This window comes from Brassica oleracea, chromosome C3 (genome assembly GCF_000695525.1).
Source record: "Brassica oleracea var. oleracea cultivar TO1000 chromosome C3, BOL, whole genome shotgun sequence".
NCBI lineage: Eukaryota > Viridiplantae > Streptophyta > Magnoliopsida > Brassicales > Brassicaceae > Brassica > Brassica oleracea.
Window position 1 is genome coordinate 23,975,668 of NC_027750.1, and position 20,689 is coordinate 23,996,356.

At 39.0% G+C, this 20,689-nt stretch overlaps 6 protein-coding genes across 10 annotated transcripts in view; 4 read left to right on the plus strand and 2 right to left on the minus strand.

Moving 5' to 3' along the window:
- Positions 1-380, minus strand: part of LOC106333671 (UPF0725 protein At2g20625-like) — a 710-nt gene extending 330 nt beyond the window's left edge. Inside the window, exon 1 of the mRNA XM_013772086.1 lies at positions 190-380. Coding sequence (XP_013627540.1) covers positions 190-362 — 173 coding nt within the window. The 5' untranslated portion in view covers positions 363-380. The remainder of the gene's footprint in view (positions 1-189) is intronic.
- Positions 381-2,737: 2,357 nt separating this feature from the next.
- LOC106330182 (F-box/kelch-repeat protein At5g51250-like) lies at positions 2,738-3,854 on the plus strand. Its single transcript, XM_013768710.1, has 2 exons — positions 2,738-3,266; positions 3,352-3,854. Exons 1-2 carry the CDS (start codon positions 2,738-2,740, stop codon positions 3,852-3,854), a joined length of 1,032 nt encoding a protein of 343 aa, XP_013624164.1.
- A 5,080-nt stretch (positions 3,855-8,934) lies between these two features.
- On the plus strand, positions 8,935-9,516 carry LOC106330183. Its single transcript, XM_013768711.1, has one exon. The coding sequence runs from the start codon at positions 8,935-8,937 to the stop codon at positions 9,514-9,516; it is 582 nt and encodes a 193-aa protein (XP_013624165.1).
- An 871-nt stretch (positions 9,517-10,387) lies between these two features.
- LOC106335833 lies at positions 10,388-16,646 on the plus strand. Of its 5 annotated transcripts, none has more exons than XM_013774461.1 (24): positions 10,388-10,798; positions 11,115-11,186; positions 11,290-11,333; positions 11,415-11,526; positions 11,597-11,668; positions 11,753-11,815; positions 11,932-12,009; positions 12,116-12,208; positions 12,330-12,449; positions 12,563-12,646; positions 12,943-13,067; positions 13,147-13,210; positions 13,536-13,772; positions 13,901-14,007; positions 14,226-14,470; positions 14,780-14,848; positions 14,952-15,016; positions 15,122-15,291; positions 15,371-15,449; positions 15,527-15,770; positions 15,845-15,890; positions 15,966-16,074; positions 16,135-16,401; positions 16,510-16,646. In XM_013774461.1, exons 1-23 carry the CDS (start codon positions 10,610-10,612, stop codon positions 16,387-16,389), a joined length of 2,742 nt encoding a protein of 913 aa, XP_013629915.1. In that variant the 5' UTR covers positions 10,388-10,609; the 3' UTR covers positions 16,390-16,401; positions 16,510-16,646. The 5 variants fall into 5 exon arrangements, with proteins under 5 accessions (XP_013629915.1, XP_013629914.1, XP_013629912.1 ...); XM_013774458.1 differs by having other exon boundaries at positions 10,389-10,798; positions 12,858-13,067; positions 13,163-13,210; XM_013774459.1 differs by having other exon boundaries at positions 10,389-10,798; positions 11,753-11,809; positions 12,858-13,067; positions 13,163-13,210.
- An 819-nt stretch (positions 16,647-17,465) lies between these two features.
- Positions 17,466-18,111, plus strand: LOC106328781 (non-specific lipid-transfer protein 6-like). The gene is made up of 2 exons (XM_013767290.1): positions 17,466-17,869; positions 17,948-18,111. The coding sequence occupies exons 1-2, from the start codon at positions 17,532-17,534 to the stop codon at positions 17,955-17,957; spliced, it is 348 nt and encodes a 115-aa protein (XP_013622744.1). The 5' UTR covers positions 17,466-17,531; the 3' UTR covers positions 17,958-18,111.
- A 467-nt stretch (positions 18,112-18,578) lies between these two features.
- Positions 18,579-19,823, minus strand: LOC106328780 (thioredoxin H9-like). The gene is made up of 5 exons (XM_013767289.1): positions 19,592-19,823; positions 19,413-19,484; positions 19,189-19,308; positions 18,981-19,103; positions 18,579-18,896 (listed from the first exon to the last, which is right to left on the minus strand). Exons 2-5 carry the CDS (start codon positions 19,431-19,433, stop codon positions 18,738-18,740), a joined length of 423 nt encoding a protein of 140 aa, XP_013622743.1. The 5' UTR covers positions 19,434-19,484; positions 19,592-19,823; the 3' UTR covers positions 18,579-18,737.
- Between the last annotated feature and the right edge of the window lie 866 nt (positions 19,824-20,689).

Sequence of the window (20,689 nt, forward strand, 5' to 3'; positions counted from 1 at the left end):
AGACTCATACAAAGATCAGACCAGCAAGATCACAAAAGATGACTAGTCCTAAACATCACAAAAGACTCATACAAAGACCAGACCAGTCCTAAGCTCCATACTAGTTCCATCAAGATCACAAAAGAAGACTAATCCTAGATTCCATACTAGTCATCATCGCGTTTTATCTTAGTCCTAAGCTCCATAAACCTAATCTTAGCTTCATCTGTCTTCATTGTTACAAAGGCTCTTCGGTTCCCTTCATTATCTATGAGAATTTCTATTGCTGCTTCATATAGTGGAGACCACTCTCTCACTTCAGGCAAAGCATACAATATCTCCAACACATTCTCAATACTAAAAGCTTCTTGACGCTCCAACATCCGTTCCGCTATCTTGTTCTTCACCTCAAGAGCTTCAGTCCGTTTCACACAATCTTCTACAACCATATCTTTCTCCTTACGCCTTCTTTTTGCTCTTGAACTTCCAGAATGAGTCTGAGTCGATGGCTGAGTTTGGCGTGGGGCTTGTGGCTGTGTTTCTGTCTCCAATGCTTGAGTTTCTGCTGCTGGCTGAGAATCAGCTTCATCATCACCATCATCTTCACCCACTCTAGAGTTCAAACTGGCTTCTCCATGTTGAGCGCTCCATCCTTCAGCTCCCGTTACTACTACACCACCAAATTCCGCTTCAAACATATCCATGTTACTAATCTCTTTGCATACAAATCTTCTAATCCCTGGACACTCCTATACAGCAAAAAAGAAAGAGTAAGTTCGTGATAGCAATGTCATTAACAGAGAAAAAAATGTAATATAAGCTGCTTATCATCATTATGCTATATACTAAAATGTGAAACTGAAGAGAGAATAATGTGAAACTGACCCTTTCGCGTTCACTCCACCAATCATCTGGCATGTCAACCCTTCCCATGTCATCAAACCCAAGCCTTGTCCTGTTTTGAGTCAGCGTCTTAATCTTGATGTATTTCTTCCTACTGGTGTCGTACTTGCTCTTGTAGGGCCTCCAATCAGGTAAATTCTTCTTAAACCTCTGTTCAAACGCCTCCATAATGTTTGCTTTCCCCACTTTATTCATTGATATACCAGCCTTATTTCATTTTCTTCCCTCTTCCGCATAGAGTTCGAAAAAATACCTAGTTTCCTCAGGTGTCCAAGTCTAAAGCAAAACACATACAACAAGTTCCATTTATAAACTCATAAACGCAAGTTCCATACACCTAAAGACATTTCTATACACAAACTCAAGTTCAATACACCTAAAGACATTTCTATACACAAACTCAAGTTCAATACACCTAAAGACATTTCTATACACAAACTCAAGTTCAATACACCTAAAGACATTTCTATACACAAACTCAAGTTCAATACACCTAAAGACATTTCTATACACAAACTCAAGTTCCATACAATGCAAAAAAGAAAGGGTCTGAGCTTACATCTTTTGCCATCGAGAGAGTGAGCCTGAGAGAGGGTTTGAGCTTGCGAGCCTGAGACCTGCAAAAAAAAGCAGAAAGAATAAGCAATGAGAACATAAAGTTATCATCTATTCTATCATCTTGTTTATATGAACTCACAACCAATCAAAAAAAAAACTCAAGTAATCCAGAGACAATTACCTTAAGCTCTAGATGCGTTGGAGAAGAGATCGAGAGAAAGAGCTCGGAGAGTCAGACGAAGCTTGGGAGAGTTTGAGACACACAGACACAGCTGATGTTGAGAGTGAGAGACGAAGCTTGGAGAGCTTTAGAAGATGTTGAGAGTGAGAGACGAAGCTGGGGAGAGCTCGAGATCGATGTGCTGAGAAAAACAAAGCAAACACAACACATTTATATTTTTCTTAACGTACGAACACAAACGTTAAGGAGACTAGATAAGTAGAGAGCCATATATAAAGCAAACACACAGCTTCAGATTCTATACGAGGATGATAGCTAGAGTGAGTGACGAACCTTACGATAGAGTGAGAGATGAAGAAGCTTCGGAGAACTTGAGACAAGGCTGAACACGGAACACACTTAAGTGCTGAAAAAAACAAACACACAACACGTTTAATCAACGATGTTTGGTCCATTCTAGTTGAACCAAAGAATCAAAGTAATGGCAAATCTTATTCTTGAAATGAAGAAAGAGTAATCAACGATGCTTGAAACCAAAATGCTTTAGAACAGAGACAATTACCTCATGGAGAAAAGGAAGAGATGGGTTTGGCCGAGCTCGAGATGCTATGGAGAAGAGAGCTTCGAGATGAGATGCCATGGAGAAGAGAGCTTCGAGATGAGATGAGTTGGGTTCGAGATCGAGAGATCGAGAGGGAGAGAGCTGGGTTCGAGATCGAGAGATCGAGAGAGAGAGAGCTGGGTTCGAGATCGAGAGATATGGAGAAGAGAGAGCTTCGAGAGAGAGAGAGCTTGAGATGTCGGGATCGAGACAGCTTGAGAGGCGTTTGAGATCGAGAGAAGAGGGCTGCGTCGATGGGGAGAAAGGCTGCGTCTGGGGCTATTAGACTTTAGGTATTTCTGTAAATAATGAATTAGGTTAGGGGTAAAATTGTAATTAGGTTAAGTTGACGCAAAAAATAGACGCAGACGCAGGATTTTACGGCGTCAGACACATGACGCTGCGTTCGGCCGCAGACGCAGACGCATGTATCCGCGTCAATGAAACGAACAAGCTTTTCCGGAAAAGATTGACGCAGCCGCAGTGGCTGCTTATATTCTTCTTTGATCCCGTCAATGTCGTCCCCGGAAAAGAGAACTAGTAAGAAGAAGAAGGAGCCGTCGCCGAATCCGTCACTCCCGGATGATTTTCTATTGAGCTGCTTCGCCCGCATCTCAACGTTGTACTATCCATCTCTCTCCCTCGTCTCCAAAAGCTTTCGATCTCTCCTTACTTCACTGGAGCTTTACAAGGTCCGTTCACTCGCGGACCACACAGAATGTTGTCTTTACATGTGCATACAATTCTTTTCCGACCTTGGTCCTACCTGGTACACCCTATGCCGGAAACCTGACCAAACCCTAATCAACAAAACCAAGTCATCATCATCAAGTGGGTATGTTTTGGCTAAAGTCCCAATACCAAATTCTCCTCGTGCGTCCTTTACAGGTCTCATGTCGGTTGGTCCTAATATCTACAACATTAATAGCGGACCGGTCTCGATACTAAATTGCCGGTCTCACACATGGAGCGAGGCTCCAAGCATGCGTGATGATCTTTATTCACTTTCTGCTAGCGTCCTTGATGAAAAGATATATGTAATAGGTCTTTCGAGAGATTGCAAGAACTCGTTACATAAAAGCCCTTTTTTCAAAAAAAAAAAAAAAGTCGTTACACGTGTTCGACACAGAAACTCAAACTTGGGATCCTGTAACCATTGGACTAAAAGACGGATTCTACAACGAATCTATTGACGGAAAGTTCCTCGTGGTGGCGAGTAACAAAGAGGTGGTTATTTACGATCTTAAGAAAGTTAGATGGGAAGTGGTCAGAACCAGATCAAGGATGGATTGTAATATGGATTTACCTGCTTACTGTGAAATAGACAACGTCTTGTACTCTGCTTGGGGGGGAGAGTTCAGATGGTACGACGCGAAGGGATATATAGGAAGGTGGAGAAAGTTGGAGGGCTTGGTAGGACTTCCTGAGCTCACTAGTGAATCAAGTGTTAGATTGGCTGATCATGGAGGAAAGATGGCGGTTTTGTTGAGCCAAAACCTGTCTTTTTATTATCGTTTCTCGCATGAGAAGATGATTTGGTGTGGGGAGATTTCACTTGAAAGGCGCAACGGTGGTTGTGAAATTTGGGGAAAAGTTGAGTGGTTTTATCATGTGCTTATAGAGAGATTATGAATCGATGATGTTATTCACGTTGTGTGTAGAGTATTTATACATCTTCTCTAACTTATAGATCAACATAGATCTTAGAGATAATCATAGATCTTTATATAGTTAGATATTTACAAGATAAAGACTAATATTAATGATAAGCCTTATCCATACTAACATGCCCCCTCAAGATGGACGTCGCTTGCAAAGTCCAATCTTGGATGTTAGTGTTTCGAATCGTGAGCGTGCCAATGGTTTGGTGAGAGCATCAGCAAGCTGATCCACAGAGCTTATGTGAGTTACCCGAAGTTTCTTAGCTTGTACTTGTTGTCGAACAAAGTGATAGTCCAACGCAAGGTGCTTCATTCTTGAATGAAAAACTGGATTTGCTGATAGATATGTTGCTCCAATGTTATCACAGTACAGAACTGGAGTGTCAGTGGACTTGATTCCTAGTTCAGACATAACAGATTGAACCCACATTAGTTCTGCTGCAGCTTCAGTTAGAGCACGATACTCAGCCTCTGTAGAAGATCTGGCCACACCACCCTGTTTCTTAGCTGACCACGAGATCGGTTGTCTCCCAAGGTACACAATGTATGCACCAGTCGAGTTGTAGTCATCATGATCTCCAGCCCAGTCAGCGTCAGAGTATGCATGAAGATTGACTGGTGTGTTAGCTGAGAAGAAGATTCCCTTGTCAGCAGTGCCAGCAAGATACCGAAGCACTCTTTTAGCTGCCTCCCAGTGTGTAGATGTTGGTTGATGCATGAACTGAGAAAGACGGTTTACATGAAATGCAATATCAGGCCTCGTGAGACCTAAGTATTGAAGACTACCAACAATGACTCTGTATTCAGATGGATCAGACAAGAGATCACCAGAGTTCAAGGTTAGCACTTGAGTTGAAGACATTGGCGTGGCAACAGGTTTTGCATCAGCCATTTTTGCTCTCCTGAGAAGATCCGTGATGTATTTAGTCTGAGTGAGATGAAGTCCTTTTTCCGTTCTTGTAGCTTCCATACCAAGAAAGTAAGACAGTTCACCAAGTTCTTTCAGCGAAAATTTAGCAGCAAGTTTAGTGGTGACTTTCTGAAGTTCTTGAGCGTGAGAACCTGTGATGACAATGTCATCAACATAAATTAAGATGTAGATGAATGAAGAACCTGTTTGTAGAATGAACAGAGAAGCATCCGCAAGTGAATTTTTAAATCCAATGCTGATCAGAAAGTCTTTGAGGGATTGATACCAAGCTCTTGGAGCTTGTTTCAATTCATACACAGCCTTTTTAAGTTTCCAGACATGATTTGGTTTGTCTTTATCAATCATTCCAGGAGGCTGTAGCATATATACTTCCTCATCTAAAGAACCTTGTAAAAAGGCATTATTTACGTCAAGCTGTAGAAGAGGCCATCCATGAGCAACTGCTGTTGCCAGAACAAGACGAATTGTAGCATGTTTGACCACAAGACTGTATGTTTCATAGAAGTCAATGCCTGGACGCTGATGGTTACCCTTGGCAACTAGACGAGACTTGTAGCAACGAACCGTACCATCTGGATTTCTCTTAATACGAAACAGCCACATGTTTCCAACTATGTTCTTTGCTTGTGATCGATCCACTAGTTCAAAGGTGTCATTACGTATGAATGCATCAGCTTCCTCACTTATGGACCGTCTCCATTTCTCATCTTTGAGAGCCTGAACATGATTCGCAGGTTCCACTTCATGAAGAATAGCCGTCAATCCATATTTAGGATTAGGCTTGCGAATGTTGTTCTTGGCTCGAGTAACCATTGAGTGATTGTTTGGCTCAGTAGATGGTGTTGAAACTGTCGTTGATAGATCAGCTGGTGTGGAGGATACAGAGTGCTCTGCTTCTGAGATGTGAGTTGTTGTAGACGATTGTTGTTGTTGAGAAGCCGTTGATGACTCTTGTGTCGCTGAGGAGGACACTAAATCTGCAGGTGAAGGATCTGTACACTGAGACGTATTAAAGTAGAGTGACCGATTAAAAACAGGAGTTAGAGAGGCTGAAGAAGAGTTAGATGTAGTGGAATTTTCAAGTGAAGAAGCAGAGATGTTTTTGTGAAGAGTGGAGAATGGGAAAACCGATTCAACAAAGTCAACATGCCTCGACACGTATGCTCTTGATGTGGCAACCTCAAGACAGAAATATGCACTCTGAGTTAGAGAATATCCAACAAAGACACACGCAGTTGATCTTGGACTGAATTTGTTGTTGCCATACGGTCTTATCCAAGGATAGCAGAGGCATCCAAAGCTTCGCAGTTTTGTATAGTTGGGTTCACTGCGAAAGAGTGCGTGAAAAGGTGACTGATTGGATATATTTGGAGTTGTGAGCCGATTGATGAGGTAAACTGTTGTGGCAAATGAGTAAGTCCAGTAACTGTTCGGAATGTTGGCGTGAGTGAGAAGAGACAAGCCAGTTTCGACTATATGCCGATGTTTCCTTTCAGCCATCCCATTGTGCTCCGGTGTATGTGGAGGTGAAGTGTGATGTGAGATTCCATACTTAGAGAGGAACTCTTTGAGAGCAAGAAACTCACCACCATTGTCAGAGTAGAGAGTTGTGATCTTTGTTTTGAATCGGTTTTCCACTAGAGTTTTAAAGACTGGAAAGATGTGAGCAACCTGAGATTTGGTTTTAAGAGGATAAAGCCACGTATATTTAGTGAAATGATCAACAAATATGACATAGTATTTAAAACCATCTACTGATAGTACCGGAGATGTCCAGACATCAGAGAAAATAATATCGAGAGGACAAGTAGACTTTAAAGTTGAAGTAGAAAACGACAATTTATGGCTTTTATTAGTAGAACAAGAGTTGCAAAACAAAGTAGAAGACAATGAAGAAGAAGTAAGTAAAGAAAACCGAGAAAGCATAAATCTTAAAGTAGAGGAGTTTGGATGGCCTAATCCAATCTGTTGAAGAAGTTTTGATGCACGAAAACGCAGAAACTTTGTTTTGAGAAGTGTTTGGTGAGAAAGAAATCGGCCACTCATACACTCCCTTATTGGCCTTGCCGTTGAGAAGTGTTGTCCCCGTGTGAAGATCCTTCACCTGAAAGTCATAAGGGCACAGTTGAATCATCACATTGTTAGTTTTACATAGTTTGTTGGCAGATATGAGATTTTTCTTTATCTCAGGAACACAAAGAACATTATTGAGATGAAGTGTTCGAGAATTAGAGGGAAGAGATATGGAACCAGTATGAGTTATTGGCAGATTTGATCCATTCCCAACCATGACACTCTCGCCACCATTGTAAGGTGAGTGAAGCGACAGATTACTTATGTCACTTGCAATGTGATGTGAAGCACCGCTGTCAAGAATCCATTGAGAGAAGTCAGGATGCGGAGATGATGTTGTTGTGTGATGAGCTTGCCATTGAGGAGTGGGTAATGGTAAGTGAGGAGCTGTCCATTGTTGTGTAGGACGTGGTGAAGTGTACGAGATTGATCCATATTGTTGTCCTGAAGATTGAGGTTGATAATGTGGACATCTTCTAGCACCATGTCCTTGAACCCCACATAGTTGACACTTTCCCAAGTACGGACGTTGTGGTCGAAACCCTCCTCTGTTTGATGAACCTCCGCGTGATGTAGAGAAGTTATGTTGAGGTCTGGTCTGAGTCACATTAGCTGTTACAGGAACCACATAGTCTTTGGGAGAAGACACTTTTAAGGTGTTTTCTCTGTTAATGAGCTTTTCATGTAGCTCATCAATGGAGATAGGAGTGTCTCTGCCATTTACCATCTCAGTAATAGCTCTGTAATCTTCTCCAAGACCGTCAGTGATTATATCCAGTAGATCTTCATGATCATAAGGAGCACCAAGAAGAGCTAGTTGATCAGATTTGTCAATGATAGACCTCATGTAGTCATTGATAGTCTTGTTACCCTTGGATATTTGCTTGAGTTGTTGCTTGATCTGTTTGACATGACCTCTTGTTGGTTTACCATAGGTACGATGAAGAGTCTCCCAAATCTCACGTGATGTTGTTGATCTTGCAACAATAGGTTGTACTGCCACCACTAGCGAACCAAGAAGTGAGCTGAAGAGAAGCTTGTCTTGACGTTTCCACGCCGCAAAGTTAGGGTTTGGTTCATTAGAATTTTCAGTTGTTGAGATGGTTGCTGGTGGTGTTTGATCATCTTCTGAGATGAAACAGTGAAGTTCATGTGCCTCAAGTAATGCACGAACTTGTATACGCCAAGTAATGAAATTGCTTGGTGTGAGTTTTGTTACATTTGACATATTGAGAGAGATAAGAGTAAGTTTAGGATCTGCAGAGTTGAATATTGTTGCAGTCTCAGATGTAGCAGAGGAAGAAGTATCAGACGACATATTGTCAATTTTAGAGAAGAGGGGAGTTTTGAAGAAGTTAGAGAAGAAGGATTGTGATAGGATCAGAATAGCTCTGATACCATATAGAGAGATTATGAATGATCTTATAGATCAACATAGATCTTAGAGATAATCATAGATCTTTATATAGTTAGATCTTTACAAGATAAAGACTAATATTAATGATAAGCCTTATCCATACTAACAGTGCTTACGGTCCCTGCAGGATGTCATGTAGTGAAGGTTCTTGGTGTTACTGTGTGATGACTGATGACTGAACTTTTGTGAACGTGGGTGGTTTATGCATGCATCTTAAACTCATTTGGAGAATGCTGTCTGGTGAGTCTTTTTGGGGAAAATGGATCAGAAATAACTTACTTAAGGGGAAAAGTTTTTGGGAAATTAAATCAGAAACTCAAATGGAGTCTTGGATGTGGAGAAAAATGTTAAAATTGAGAGAAGTGGCTAAGTCTTTCTATAGAAAAGAGTTGGGAAATGGAAGGCATACGTCATTTTGGTATGACTGTTGGCTGGATAGAGGTGTGCTTGTTGATCTGTTGGGAGCAAGAGGAATAATAGATATGGGGGTTAACAGGGGAGCAACTGTAGAGGAAGCTGTTTTGATAGCCGACGAAGGAGAAGGCATCGTATGGGATTGTTAAATGATATTGAAGCTGAGTTGAATATCATTGCAGAGAAGTTGAGACCAGAAAAGAAAGACGTTAGTCTATGGAGGGGAAGATGCAGAAGTTTTCTACACTTGAGACATGGTGGATGCTGCGTAATGCCAAAAGTTCCTGCAGTTGGGCCAGAGGTATTTGGTTTACTCAAGCGACGCCGAAGTTCGCTTTCATGACCTGGTTATCGATGCTTGATAGAATGTCTACATTGGATAGGATTTCTAAGTGGAATCAGAGGATTGATACTACTTGTGCCCTATGTAAGAGTGCTCCAGAGACAAGAAACCATTTGTTCTTTATGTGCGCTTACTCCTCTCAGATTTGGGAACATATCGCTAGGGGCATTCTCTGCGGTTCTTACACCAATGTATGGTCTGAGATAGTAAGCATTATTGGAGATGAGACCATGGAAAGGAAGCGACTGTTCTGTGTGAGATATGCTTTTCAAGCGGTCTTATATGCGGTTTGGAGGGAACGCAATAAGATCATTCATGGAGATAAGTTGTTGCCTCTGACTACATTGAAGAGAATGATTGATAAAGGGATTCGTAACAAGATTACTTTGATGAGAAATCATGGTGTGAAAGGAATGGGGGAACTTATGCAATTCTGGTTCCTTACTAGAGTGTGATTAGTTTTCTTGGAAAGTAGTTGCATAGTTTGAAAGTTTATCTCATTAAACATGGGTCGCACTTGATGTATACAAACTTTTCTGATGAATAAAAATTTAACATTCATTCAAAAAAAAAAAAAATGTACTTGGTTGTCTTTTAATTTTAAATGTTTTTTTTATTGTTAAGCTTGTTTTCTTGAACCAAATTAAGCACACTTAAAATTGCTTCATTTTTTTCCATGATCAATAAAATACGTGAATCATTTATTTCTAAAATAACTACTTTATTTATTTTTATTATATTTTTGGTTTTAGGAAAATTAAAATAATAAACATAATAAAAGAAAAAATTAATATTTGAAAATAATTTTCCAATATTAAATCATCATATCATGATAAAAATTAGAAAAAATCAAATATGTCCTAAACACAACTAGAATACCAATATTTTGTTTCAAAAAATATCAATTATATAAAAATTATTACATTATAAACATCTTATAAATTATCTTCAATTTGGAGTAGTATAATATTTGCTATATATTAAAATTATCTTCACAAATTATTTAATTATAGATTTTATTTATAGAATTTTTCTTAAATTGTTTTTATCAATAAATAGGTTTAAACGGGTATAATTTTAATTAATGAGAGTAGTACTAGTAAACGGAAAACCGATTAACAAGAAACAGATCAGGGGCTGGCAATTTATACTAGACCCGTTTATGTACGTGGGCTTTAGGCCCATTTTTACATGTCCTTCCCCACGTTACGAGTGATGATATTTTTTCATAGGCGTCATTGTTTGTCAACGGTTTGCTTATTGGTTTATGGAGAAAATTATCGTAAATAGCCCTCAACTTTTTAAAAGTATCTAAAAAATCCCTCAAACCTTTACAATTTCGTTAAAAAAACCCAGCCCCCGTGTGGCAACGAATGCTGTTGTTTCAGCTTCCTTAAGAGAAATATCTCTTTCGAGATGGCGTCCATGGCGATCGGCGTGAGCTTGTCGATGAGTAACGGCATAGGAAGAAGAGACGACGTTGCTTGATTATCAGCGAAGGCACTGAAGCTGAATCAGAAGAAGAACTCACAGAGTGAGAGTAGAAGCATGATTTTGGGTATGAACAGACGCCTTGCCTCCAGAGCAAAACGAACCGTCTCGAAGTCGGTCCTCGTAGACGGAGAGGGGGAGGAGAAGGGCCAGACGAATCTGAGAGTTGGACTCATCTGCGGAGGACCGTCGGCTGAGCGGGGGATTTCTCTCAATTCAGCTCGATCAGTTCTCGATCACATTCAGGTTTATCCCTTTTTCTCCAATCGATTTTAAACAAAACAATTTTTCTAAAATATATTTTTAAACATCAGCTCACTCATTAGGTCCTAATTATCTATACGCGTCTAATTACCATGTTAGCCATTTGTTGAATATGCTCTGGCCCTAAACATAGAGTTTTTTTTTATTCTTTTTTTTTTTTTTTGAGTTAATCCAGCATTTGATTTTTTAATGTGTACATTGAAATACACTAATTAGATATCTTTTGGCATAGCCACGTTTAAATTTCTATATTATCTTATGTTTTCGCGTTAATCTCCCTTGTAACATCTTCGAACAGGGTAACGGTATAAGCGTGAGCTGCTACTACATAGATGCTCATCTCAAATCCTTCGCAATTTCCTCCGCTCAGGTTTTGCTGCTACCTTGCCTTATCTTTGTGTATAAACATTTTCCACAATGTTGCTGCTGTAATCCATCTTTAATCCTTTCTTCTTGTGTAAAATGAATTTCAGCTGTACTCGAATACTCCCGCAGATTTTGATTTCAAGCTCGAGAGGTGAGGTATATAAGAAGATTCTGAGACTCTGTCATGGGAAAACAATTAGTATCCAAACAATGTTTGTTTCGTGCTGTGTAGTCTTGCACAGGGATTCTCTTCGTTATCAGACTTGGCTGAGCATCTTGTTTCCGCTGTGGACATTGTCTTCCCTGTTATTCATGGTCGATTTGGTGAAGATGGGGGCATTCAGGTTCTTTGCACAAGTTTATTTTCTGCTGGAATTGCTTATGTTACAGCAAATTTGATTAATACTATTGCAGGAGCTGTTGGAGAGTCACAACATTCCATTTGTTGGGACTGGATCCAGTGAATGCCGTCGAGCCTTTGACAAGGTAAATAATAAGATTTTGATCAGCAGATATTCATCTGCAGCTTGAGTAGTATAGTTCTGACTCTTTTCAGTGAACTAATTCCAGTATGAAGCTTCTTTGGAGCTCAAAGAACATGGGTTCATGTCAGTACCAAACTACTTGGTGCGGGTAGCGTATATTTGTTTCTTTATCTGCTTTCAGTTTCTATTATAGTCATTCATAGACAACTCTTATCTAAATTTTCTACTCATTTTTCTTGCTAGTGATATCTTTCTTATTAATAGGGAATCGGAGTAGACGAGAGTGAAATAGCACAATGGTTTACAGATAACCGGCTGGACCTTGATGTGGGAAAAGTGGTGGTAAGCATCCGGCTATTTCTCAGACCGATCGTAGAGAATGTTCCCCAGAGAATCCATTTCCTTTTCATTTGTTTTTACTTCTTCTCTACACGGCTGTGTGTTTAAGGTAAAACCAGCTAGAGCAGGGTCAAGCATTGGTGTCAAGGTTGCTTTTGGCGTAAATGATTCAATCAAGAAGGCTGTTGAACTTATTCTAGAGGTATCCGTTGTTTCGAAGCCTGGACTAACTCAATAAGAACTTGGAAGTGAAAGAAATAAAATATCTTATTTCTGGGATATGTTTACGTTAAGTTTGTCTATTTTCTTCTGCTGTCTTACAGGGAATTGATGATAGGATTGTTGTTGAGGTGTTTATTGAAAATGGACATGAGTTCACTGCCATCGTCCTGGATGTGGGTTCTGGTTCTGATTCCCGTCCTGTTGTGCTGTTACCCTCTGAGGTAATCACATTTTTAGTTGTTTTCTGAATTTCACAGGTTCAGCTTGTGCCAGACGACTTTTCTACCCCTTTTGCATGAATCATGTTACCCTATCCAAATGCTTATCTGGTCAGGTGCAACTTCAGTTCCATGGCAGTGGTGATCCGGAGGAAGACGCCATCTTCGACTATCGGAGGAAGTATCTGCCGACACAACAGGTACTGAAAGAAAAACATTTTTTGCAATTTCCATTGCCCATTATGAGAGGCGTGTCTGGAACACATTGATTTCTTCCGTGCTCTGAATTATCTATTTCAAAATGCCAAACATTCTTTTTCTTAGCTGTAGTTAATTGGTTTCTCAGTATGTTAGAGTTCCAAATTTTAGTAGCTTTATTGCCTCTCACAATGTGCTTATGAAACTAAACAGGTCACCTATCACACTCCACCTCGTTTCCCTATCCATGTTAACAAAAGTATCCGTGAAGAGGCATCTCTTCTATTTCAAAAACTAGGTCTTCGCGACTTTGCTCGCATTGATGGATGGTATTTGGCTCCCACTTCAAATATATCACCAGCTCCAAATGAAACGTCTAGAGGACGCATGTCAGCGGATATTATTTTCACAGACATCAACCTGGTTAGCCTGTTACATCTTTTTAACCTTAGAATGTACCCCGTTCCACTATTGTACCCTGCGTTGTTCTTATAAGTAGCAGTCGGATACGTTTACAGATAAGTGGCATGGAGCAAAATAGCTTTCTCTTCCAGCAGGCTTCTAAGGTAATCAAAGATAGGTGTAACATTGATGATTATGTTAACGAAATGCTTCCAACTGTCCCCTACTATTGTCTTCTCATATTTTGTGAAACGTTTGTGATTGTACCTTATTTCTTCCCAACTCCTAAGTGTAGTCAAAGGCTGATAAACAACAACATGATTCTCGCCTCATTTTTATCGTCCTAGAAATTTAAGCTGTAATGTATTGTTTATCTATTCTTTCCTTCTCTCATGCATGTCTAGGTCAGGTTATTCAAGCATTCAGGTCAGATGTTTGTATTACCGTACATGACTATATTCTATTTATATAATTAGTTCTTACATTCAGGTTGGGTTTTCTCATTCAAACATTTTGCGAACCATCCTCCACCGAGCTAGCTCAAGGCTTCCGCATCTTACTTGGCATAATTATGAGTCTAATCATTTGCTTCGAGGTTCAACAACCCTGGAAACCTCCGGGGACGTCCAGAAAGTGTTTGTAATGTTTGGAGGAGACACTTCAGAGCGGCAGGTCTCTGTCATGAGCGGAACAAATGTCTGGATGAATCTGCAAAGATTTGCTGATGTAAGTTGAAAACAATGTACCATTCTGTTATTATGAATCCCAGTTGGCAGTGTCGTTAACCTGTAATCTATAAGCTAAACCGCAGGCACAATAACATTTTTCCTGACTGGTGATCTTGCTTTTTGCAGCTGAAAGTAACTCCCTGCTTGCTTTCCCCATCACTTAGCAACTCATCTAGTGAATTTCCCGACAAAACCGAATCTGATTTGGACAACAGAGAAGTCTGGTTATTACCGTAAGTATATTCTCTGACTCCAAGTGGAAATAAGATTTACAGTTGTTGTCTACAGATAAATACAACAACGTTGACCTCAAATACAATACTGCATTGATGTGATTTTACGGAGTGGACAACACATAATGTCAATTCACATGCTTCCATGAAATCATATTAACTTTCCTCAAGTTAATGCCTTATCCTTCCACATCACCAGTGATTTTATTTCTTCTCAGGTACTCTGTTGTGTTAAGGCACACTGCTGAGGAAATTCTTGCGGAGTGCTTGGAAGCAATCGAGCCTGATCGGGCTCGGTTTACATCTCGGCTGCAAAAGCAAGTGATGGAGGATCTTATGGATGGTTTGAAGAATCAGAGCTGGTTTGGAGGGTTTGATATAATAGACGAACTGCCAATTAAATATTCGTTGAGAGAGTGGATCAAGCTTGCCAGTGAAGCTCAAGCAACTGTCTTCATTGCAGGTCAGTGTTAAAACCGAGAGACTGTAGTGTTTCTTATTTTGTATAAACATTAGCAAATATGATTTAATGAGAGAAATGCTATCAACAAATTAAGTAAAAAGGCCTACTGGCCAAATGGCAAGAACGAAAACAGGAGGGTGATACATTTTTGTTGAGGCAATGTTATACCCTCCGGAAGCACTTCTCTTTGTTAAGAGAATGCTTCCATTCTGTATGCAACTCACATTTATTCGCTGTATCCTAGATGCAATGTTTTTGTGATTAAATTTTCGATGCAATGTTTTTGTGATTAAATTTTCAATGCGATAGTGCATGGAGGAATTGGGGAAGATGGTACACTGCAAGCCTTACTGGAGGATGAAGGAGTTGCTTACACAGGTTCGTTGCAACTTATGGTACAGAAGTACGGTTTCTCTTCAGTTTTCCACATCAAATGTGTTCACCTGTTTGTTTTATATTCCTTCTCCGTGCTTTAAAAAAGGTCCAGGCGTACGAGCTTCAAGAACTTGCATGGACAAGATTATTACATCTCAGGCTATTAGTCACGTACGCTTTACAATATACTCTTCAAGCCAATATATTTCAAGACGTGAGTAGTATTCAGTTTAGTATAACAAATTACATTTCTTTTGGGTTTCTCGCAATGAACAGCTTTCAGAGTTTGGAGTTCATACCATAAGTAAAGACGTGAAGAGAACAGAGGATATTATGCATGAGACCATCTCAAACATTTGGGATGAATTGATCACCAAGCTTCGGTGTCTGACATTCTGTGTTAAGCCAGCAAGGGATGGATGCTCTACTGGTGTTGCAAGATTATGGTAATCCATATTCAGAAGCCTTTTGCCATTCATATTCAATATTTTACTTTTTAATTTTGAACCATTTGTATATATACAGTTCCTCTGAAGACCTTACTGTATATGTACAAGCTTTAAAAGATTGTCTACCAAGGATTCCTCCAAACACTTTGTCTAAGGTAAAAAAAATACTCATTCTACTAGTACAACCATAAGGCCTTCTTCACTGATAGTCGCTATATCCACTTGTTTGTAGACACATGGAATGATTGAGATGCCAAATACTACTCCTGAGTACTTGATTTTTGAACCATTTGTTGAGACCGATGAAATCGTAGTTTCATCCAAGGCCAAGCAGAAGCTCTCTTGGAAAGGTACGAGGCGGTGGGTAGAGATAACAGTGGGAGTAATCGGAAAACGTGGGTCAATGCGTTCACTGAATCCGAGTCTTACTGTCAAGGAAAGTGGTGATATATTATCACTCGAGGAGAAGTTCCAAGGTACTCCAACTCGTCTCTTTTTGCTACTTCATGTATTTGTATAAAAGTATTAGTCTAATTTGTCTCTTTATTAGGCGGCACTGGCATAAACCTGACTCCACCTCCACCAACAATCATGAGGTTTCTTACAAAACTTTACTATTTTTATAAGATAAAACGTGTGTATTAAACCTTACGAGTTATGTGAATTTTCAGTAAGGACGCTTTGGAAAGGTGCAAACAAGGCATTGAGCTGATTGCGGAAACTCTTGGTCTAGAGGGGTTTTCACGTATAGATGCTTTTGTGCACGTTGAAACCGGAGAGGTACTCTAACATTGCAATCCAATATCAATTTTCTGGTTTCTCACAAATGAAGTTGTGCAGGTGCTGGTTATAGAGGTGAACACAGTTCCTGGAATGACTCCTTCCACTGTATTAATCCAACAGGTGATATTTTTTGCATTAATACATATCTTCAAGCCTGTATTTGATAAAGACTCTCAGGATACATTGATACGTTTTTGTTTTGTGATTGGAAACTTAATAGGCATTAGCAGAGCAGCCACCAATGTACCCTCCTCAGTTCTTTCGCAAATTGCTCCATCTTGCTACACAGAGAGTTTGAGTGACTCAGTTTGAATTTCCATAGAGGTAAAAAATACATTGTTTTGTCTACTTGATTATTTATATATACAACATACAAGTTTTGTAGAAGGCTGAATCAGAATTAATGTAATGGTTCAATTTCTTCTGAATCAGGTTTTGATTAAAGATTCGGTTGAATCGAACATGGCTAGGGCCTTGGGAGTTTTGGGACCACTATGTAAGGTAATAGATAGTGTTGTTGTAAACCAAACAAAACGGTTTTTCCTTATCAAATCATTTAACACGCCCCACAGCTCATGGAAGGAGGACCATCATCTTTGTGCTATCTTTAATTACTTCTAACGACAACAACGTACGAATCCCCACACTCTTTCTCTGGAGTTTTAATGCACTGTGATCTAACTCAGACCATCAAAATCCACCGCCCAATATCAGTCCAATACTTCCGTTGTTTATTGACATATTAAGACAGTCTACTCTGTATCCGAATTTATACACGATCCGTTCTGTTCTGATTGGTAAATATTGATTAATCGCAAAATCACTGAAAAATTAACCAAGCTGTGAAAAGAAAAAATGAAATTGCAGAAAAAATTAATTGCATATGATAATTTTTTTTCGAATAAATTTTGCGAAATGGTGGAATACATGCTAAGTGCCGGTGATGGATCATATTAACATTTCAAGCTGATAAAAAACATTACATACTAAACATTATGAAGCTCTCAATTTGTTTTTATGTTGTTTGAATTAAATTCAAGATGTAGCAATCGGTTACTTATGAATTTTCTTTCACAGATTTGTTGCTAATCATTTTTATTACAAACATGGATTTGGAGACAGTAAGTGTTCTTTTTGTTGCTGTTGTTACTATCCGTCTGCCATCCGTCTTGAGTTTCACAACTGCAGTGTAGTGATAACACAATATCCACAAAATATATTTATTTGAAATTTGCTAGATACAAAGCAACTGAATCAGGAGGGTTAGATCTTAAATTCTTAATGGGTTGAAGGTAGACATTAAATTCATCCACAACTAATTTTTAACCTTGCAATCACTCCTCAACCACCAACGACCAAACTCTTCCCATCTATATATACAACCTCTCAATTCTCTAACCAAAGTACACAAACACAAAACCCACAAGACCAGAAAAAAAAAACAGAAAGTAAACATGAGATCTCTCTTCTTACTAGCCTTGTTCCTAGTTCTTGCTTTTCACCATGGTGAAGCAGCCGTGACTTGCAACAACGTGGTTGGTGATCTTTACCCTTGCCTCTCCTACGTGATGCAAGGCGGAAACGCTCCATCAACTAACTGCTGCAACGGTGTCAGAACGCTCAACAGTCAGGCTCAAACCACTGCGGATCGTCAGAGTGTTTGTCGTTGCATCAAAAATGCTATTGGAGGAGCCTCTTACTCTTCAAGCAACCTTAACAATGCTCTGTCTTTGCCTGCTAAGTGTGGTGTTAATCTCCCTTTCAGTATCAGCCCTTCCACCAACTGCAACAGGTAAAAAGAACACATCCCTAAAATGATTTATTAGGACATGAAGAAAAATCTCAAACACTCATGTCTTCCTTTTTACAGTATCCACTGAAATAAGCAGAAGATCCTCAAGGAAGCTACTACTACTACTACACTACTACAAGAACTTAGGACATGGCCTGGTAGTAGTAACTACGTTGTTCAGTGATGTATCTTCATCTCTATGTTCTTCAAGGTTCTAATAAAAAAATTACAACATGCTATGAGATCAAACCAAAATATATAACTCCAACAGACTATTATTATCAAAATGGATTAAAGTTTCGACCAAATATGAAAACATTCCAACATACTATTATCAAAATGGAATATAATTTCGACCAAACATGCAAACATTCGTTATGTTTTGCTACTAGCCAAAAATCCACTGCGAAGTGAACTAGCATGTAAAAAACCAGGACATTAAGTAAACGTATATACAGTAAACTCAAACGACACAAATTCAATACTTTATACTCTATGTCGTTTCTTATCATGCTTGTTAAACCCTTGTGGTCGCTTCTTTCTCAGCATATATATATTGGGTTTTTTTACCTTTTAACAAAAATGTTATCTAGTTAGGAGGATACATGGAAGAGTCTAAAACATGAAACCTATTTTTATATTTGATTTTGTGAGATCTTGTTAGAAAGAGTGGAAGAATTGTTTTGATGGAGAACAAAAGAGTAAACTATTGAACCAGAGCAAAAAACATTGACCTTTAGATAGAGACGTTTCCAAAATATAATATTGGGGGATAAGATTCATGACATCTTTCACATATTTTACATCCATTGATGAGAACACAAAAGACTCTTTCAAACACTTTTCCACCGCGAAGAAGGGTGCGTCGTCAAGGCCGTTGTGGATTTTCAGGTACAGAGTCAAGGATGGAAGTAACCTTCTTCTGTAGCTCAGGCTTGTTAGCCCCGACAAGCTTGCCTATTTGCTGACCATTCTTTAGAAAAAAGAATGTTGGTGTTGCCTTTATGTCCCATGATGAGCTAAAATCCTACATATATATCACAAAATAAAACAAAAAAATTGAGGTTTAGTTGAAGATCATGTGAAAAAGATGATCAATGGTGGGACTTACGCTGAGTTCATCAACATCAACAACAAGGAACATAATAGAAGGATGTTTCTCAGAGAGCTCGATGTAAAACGGTGCCACGACCTTACAAGGACCACACCAAGTCGCGCTGAAGTTTGCAATCACCTGTTTAAGACAAGAAGGTTCATGAGATTTAGAAAACACACAAACAACACTCCATATTAAGAATTTAAGAAGGGGAAGAAACTACAATTTTGCCATCACGACCAGCTTCAGCTAGTTTCTCGTCCCAGCTCTCTTTTGTTGTGATCAGATGAACGTTGCCACCGGAAAAATCAACGTTGTGGATTGAATCATCGTCTTCTTTGCACTATACCATGGCATAATAAACAACAAAAAGAAAAAAAAATTCAATAATTTTATTCATGCGACAAGAAGCAAGAAAAAAAACAAACAAAGGGTTTCATGTCGTACCTTAGAGACACAGCTTCCCATCGAATTGTCTGAAACACAAAGTCGATTTCTTTTTTGTTTTATTGCAAGTCCCTGCCATGAAAGGAAAGAGAGGAAACTTTCAGTTCATCGAATTTCGGAAAAAAAAAAACGTTAAAAAAAATGAAAATTTGTAAAGAGTAAAGCGATTCCAAATGTACCACGGGAATCTGAAACGGTAACAACGGAGACCTTTTGGAGTTTTGGATGCGATCAGAGAGGCTAAAGGTTGAAGATTTTTGACAGAGAAAACGTAGAGAGAGAGAGAATGAAAAATCAAAGGAAGAACGGCGTCGTAACGGGGACGCTACCAAATTAGAGGAGTCGTTACTCGTTGATTGGAGATGAAGCTCTTCCTCCTCCTCCCATTATGATTTGACCCCGTCAGACCCAATGCCCCCCTACACTTCTCTATAATTACAGTTTACCCTTTTCTCTCCACATTTTTATCTCTGTGGTTAAAAAATCGATGATTAAAGATTTAAAGGTCTTAACTAGATTCTCGCGGCGTAATTTTTGTTTTACATTTTTTTAGAAATTTAATAAAGAAATGGTTTTAGATAGATCCAAACCAAGTTTTTCTTCCCAAACTAGCACTCAAGGGTGAAAATCACAAAAATGAGTTTCATTTAATGAGATCATTTACTCTTATGCCCATTTCCTCCTCTCTGACTAATTAAATTAAAACAAAAAATTGAAACTAGAATTTCAAAATCGACGTCGTCTCTGAGTCTGGGCATCGTCTCTTTGACCCTCGACGTCGTCTTTCATCCCCGACATCATCATTTTCGGCGTAACTCATATCCATCGCCATTATCTCCGCCGTCGGTCATTTCCTCCGCCATTTTCTCTGCCGTCATCATCTTTGTTTGTTTTCCTCAGATTCAATCGTTGCTCCGCTGTCTCAATTATACTTTTGATTTCATTGTATTAAAGGTATCTCATATCAATGTTATTTTTTCAATTTTCAATTTGATGTTTGGAGTTGTCTTCTTGTGAATCGGGCTGTTAAGCTTTAAGCTTGTGACGATTTGTTTTTATTTTAGCTCAGATACGAAATCCTTATTCTATGATACATTGACATTAGCAAACTTTATTATCAGATTGTTTGAAGCTTTTCGTTTGATATGTAATGATGTTATTAGCTTCTGCTGAGAGGCAATTAATCTGAAATAGTATTTTATCGTTGTTCTCTTTGATTGAAATAGTTGTATAAACAACTTTTTAACATATTTTTGAGTTTTTCTTGTGATTTTTTT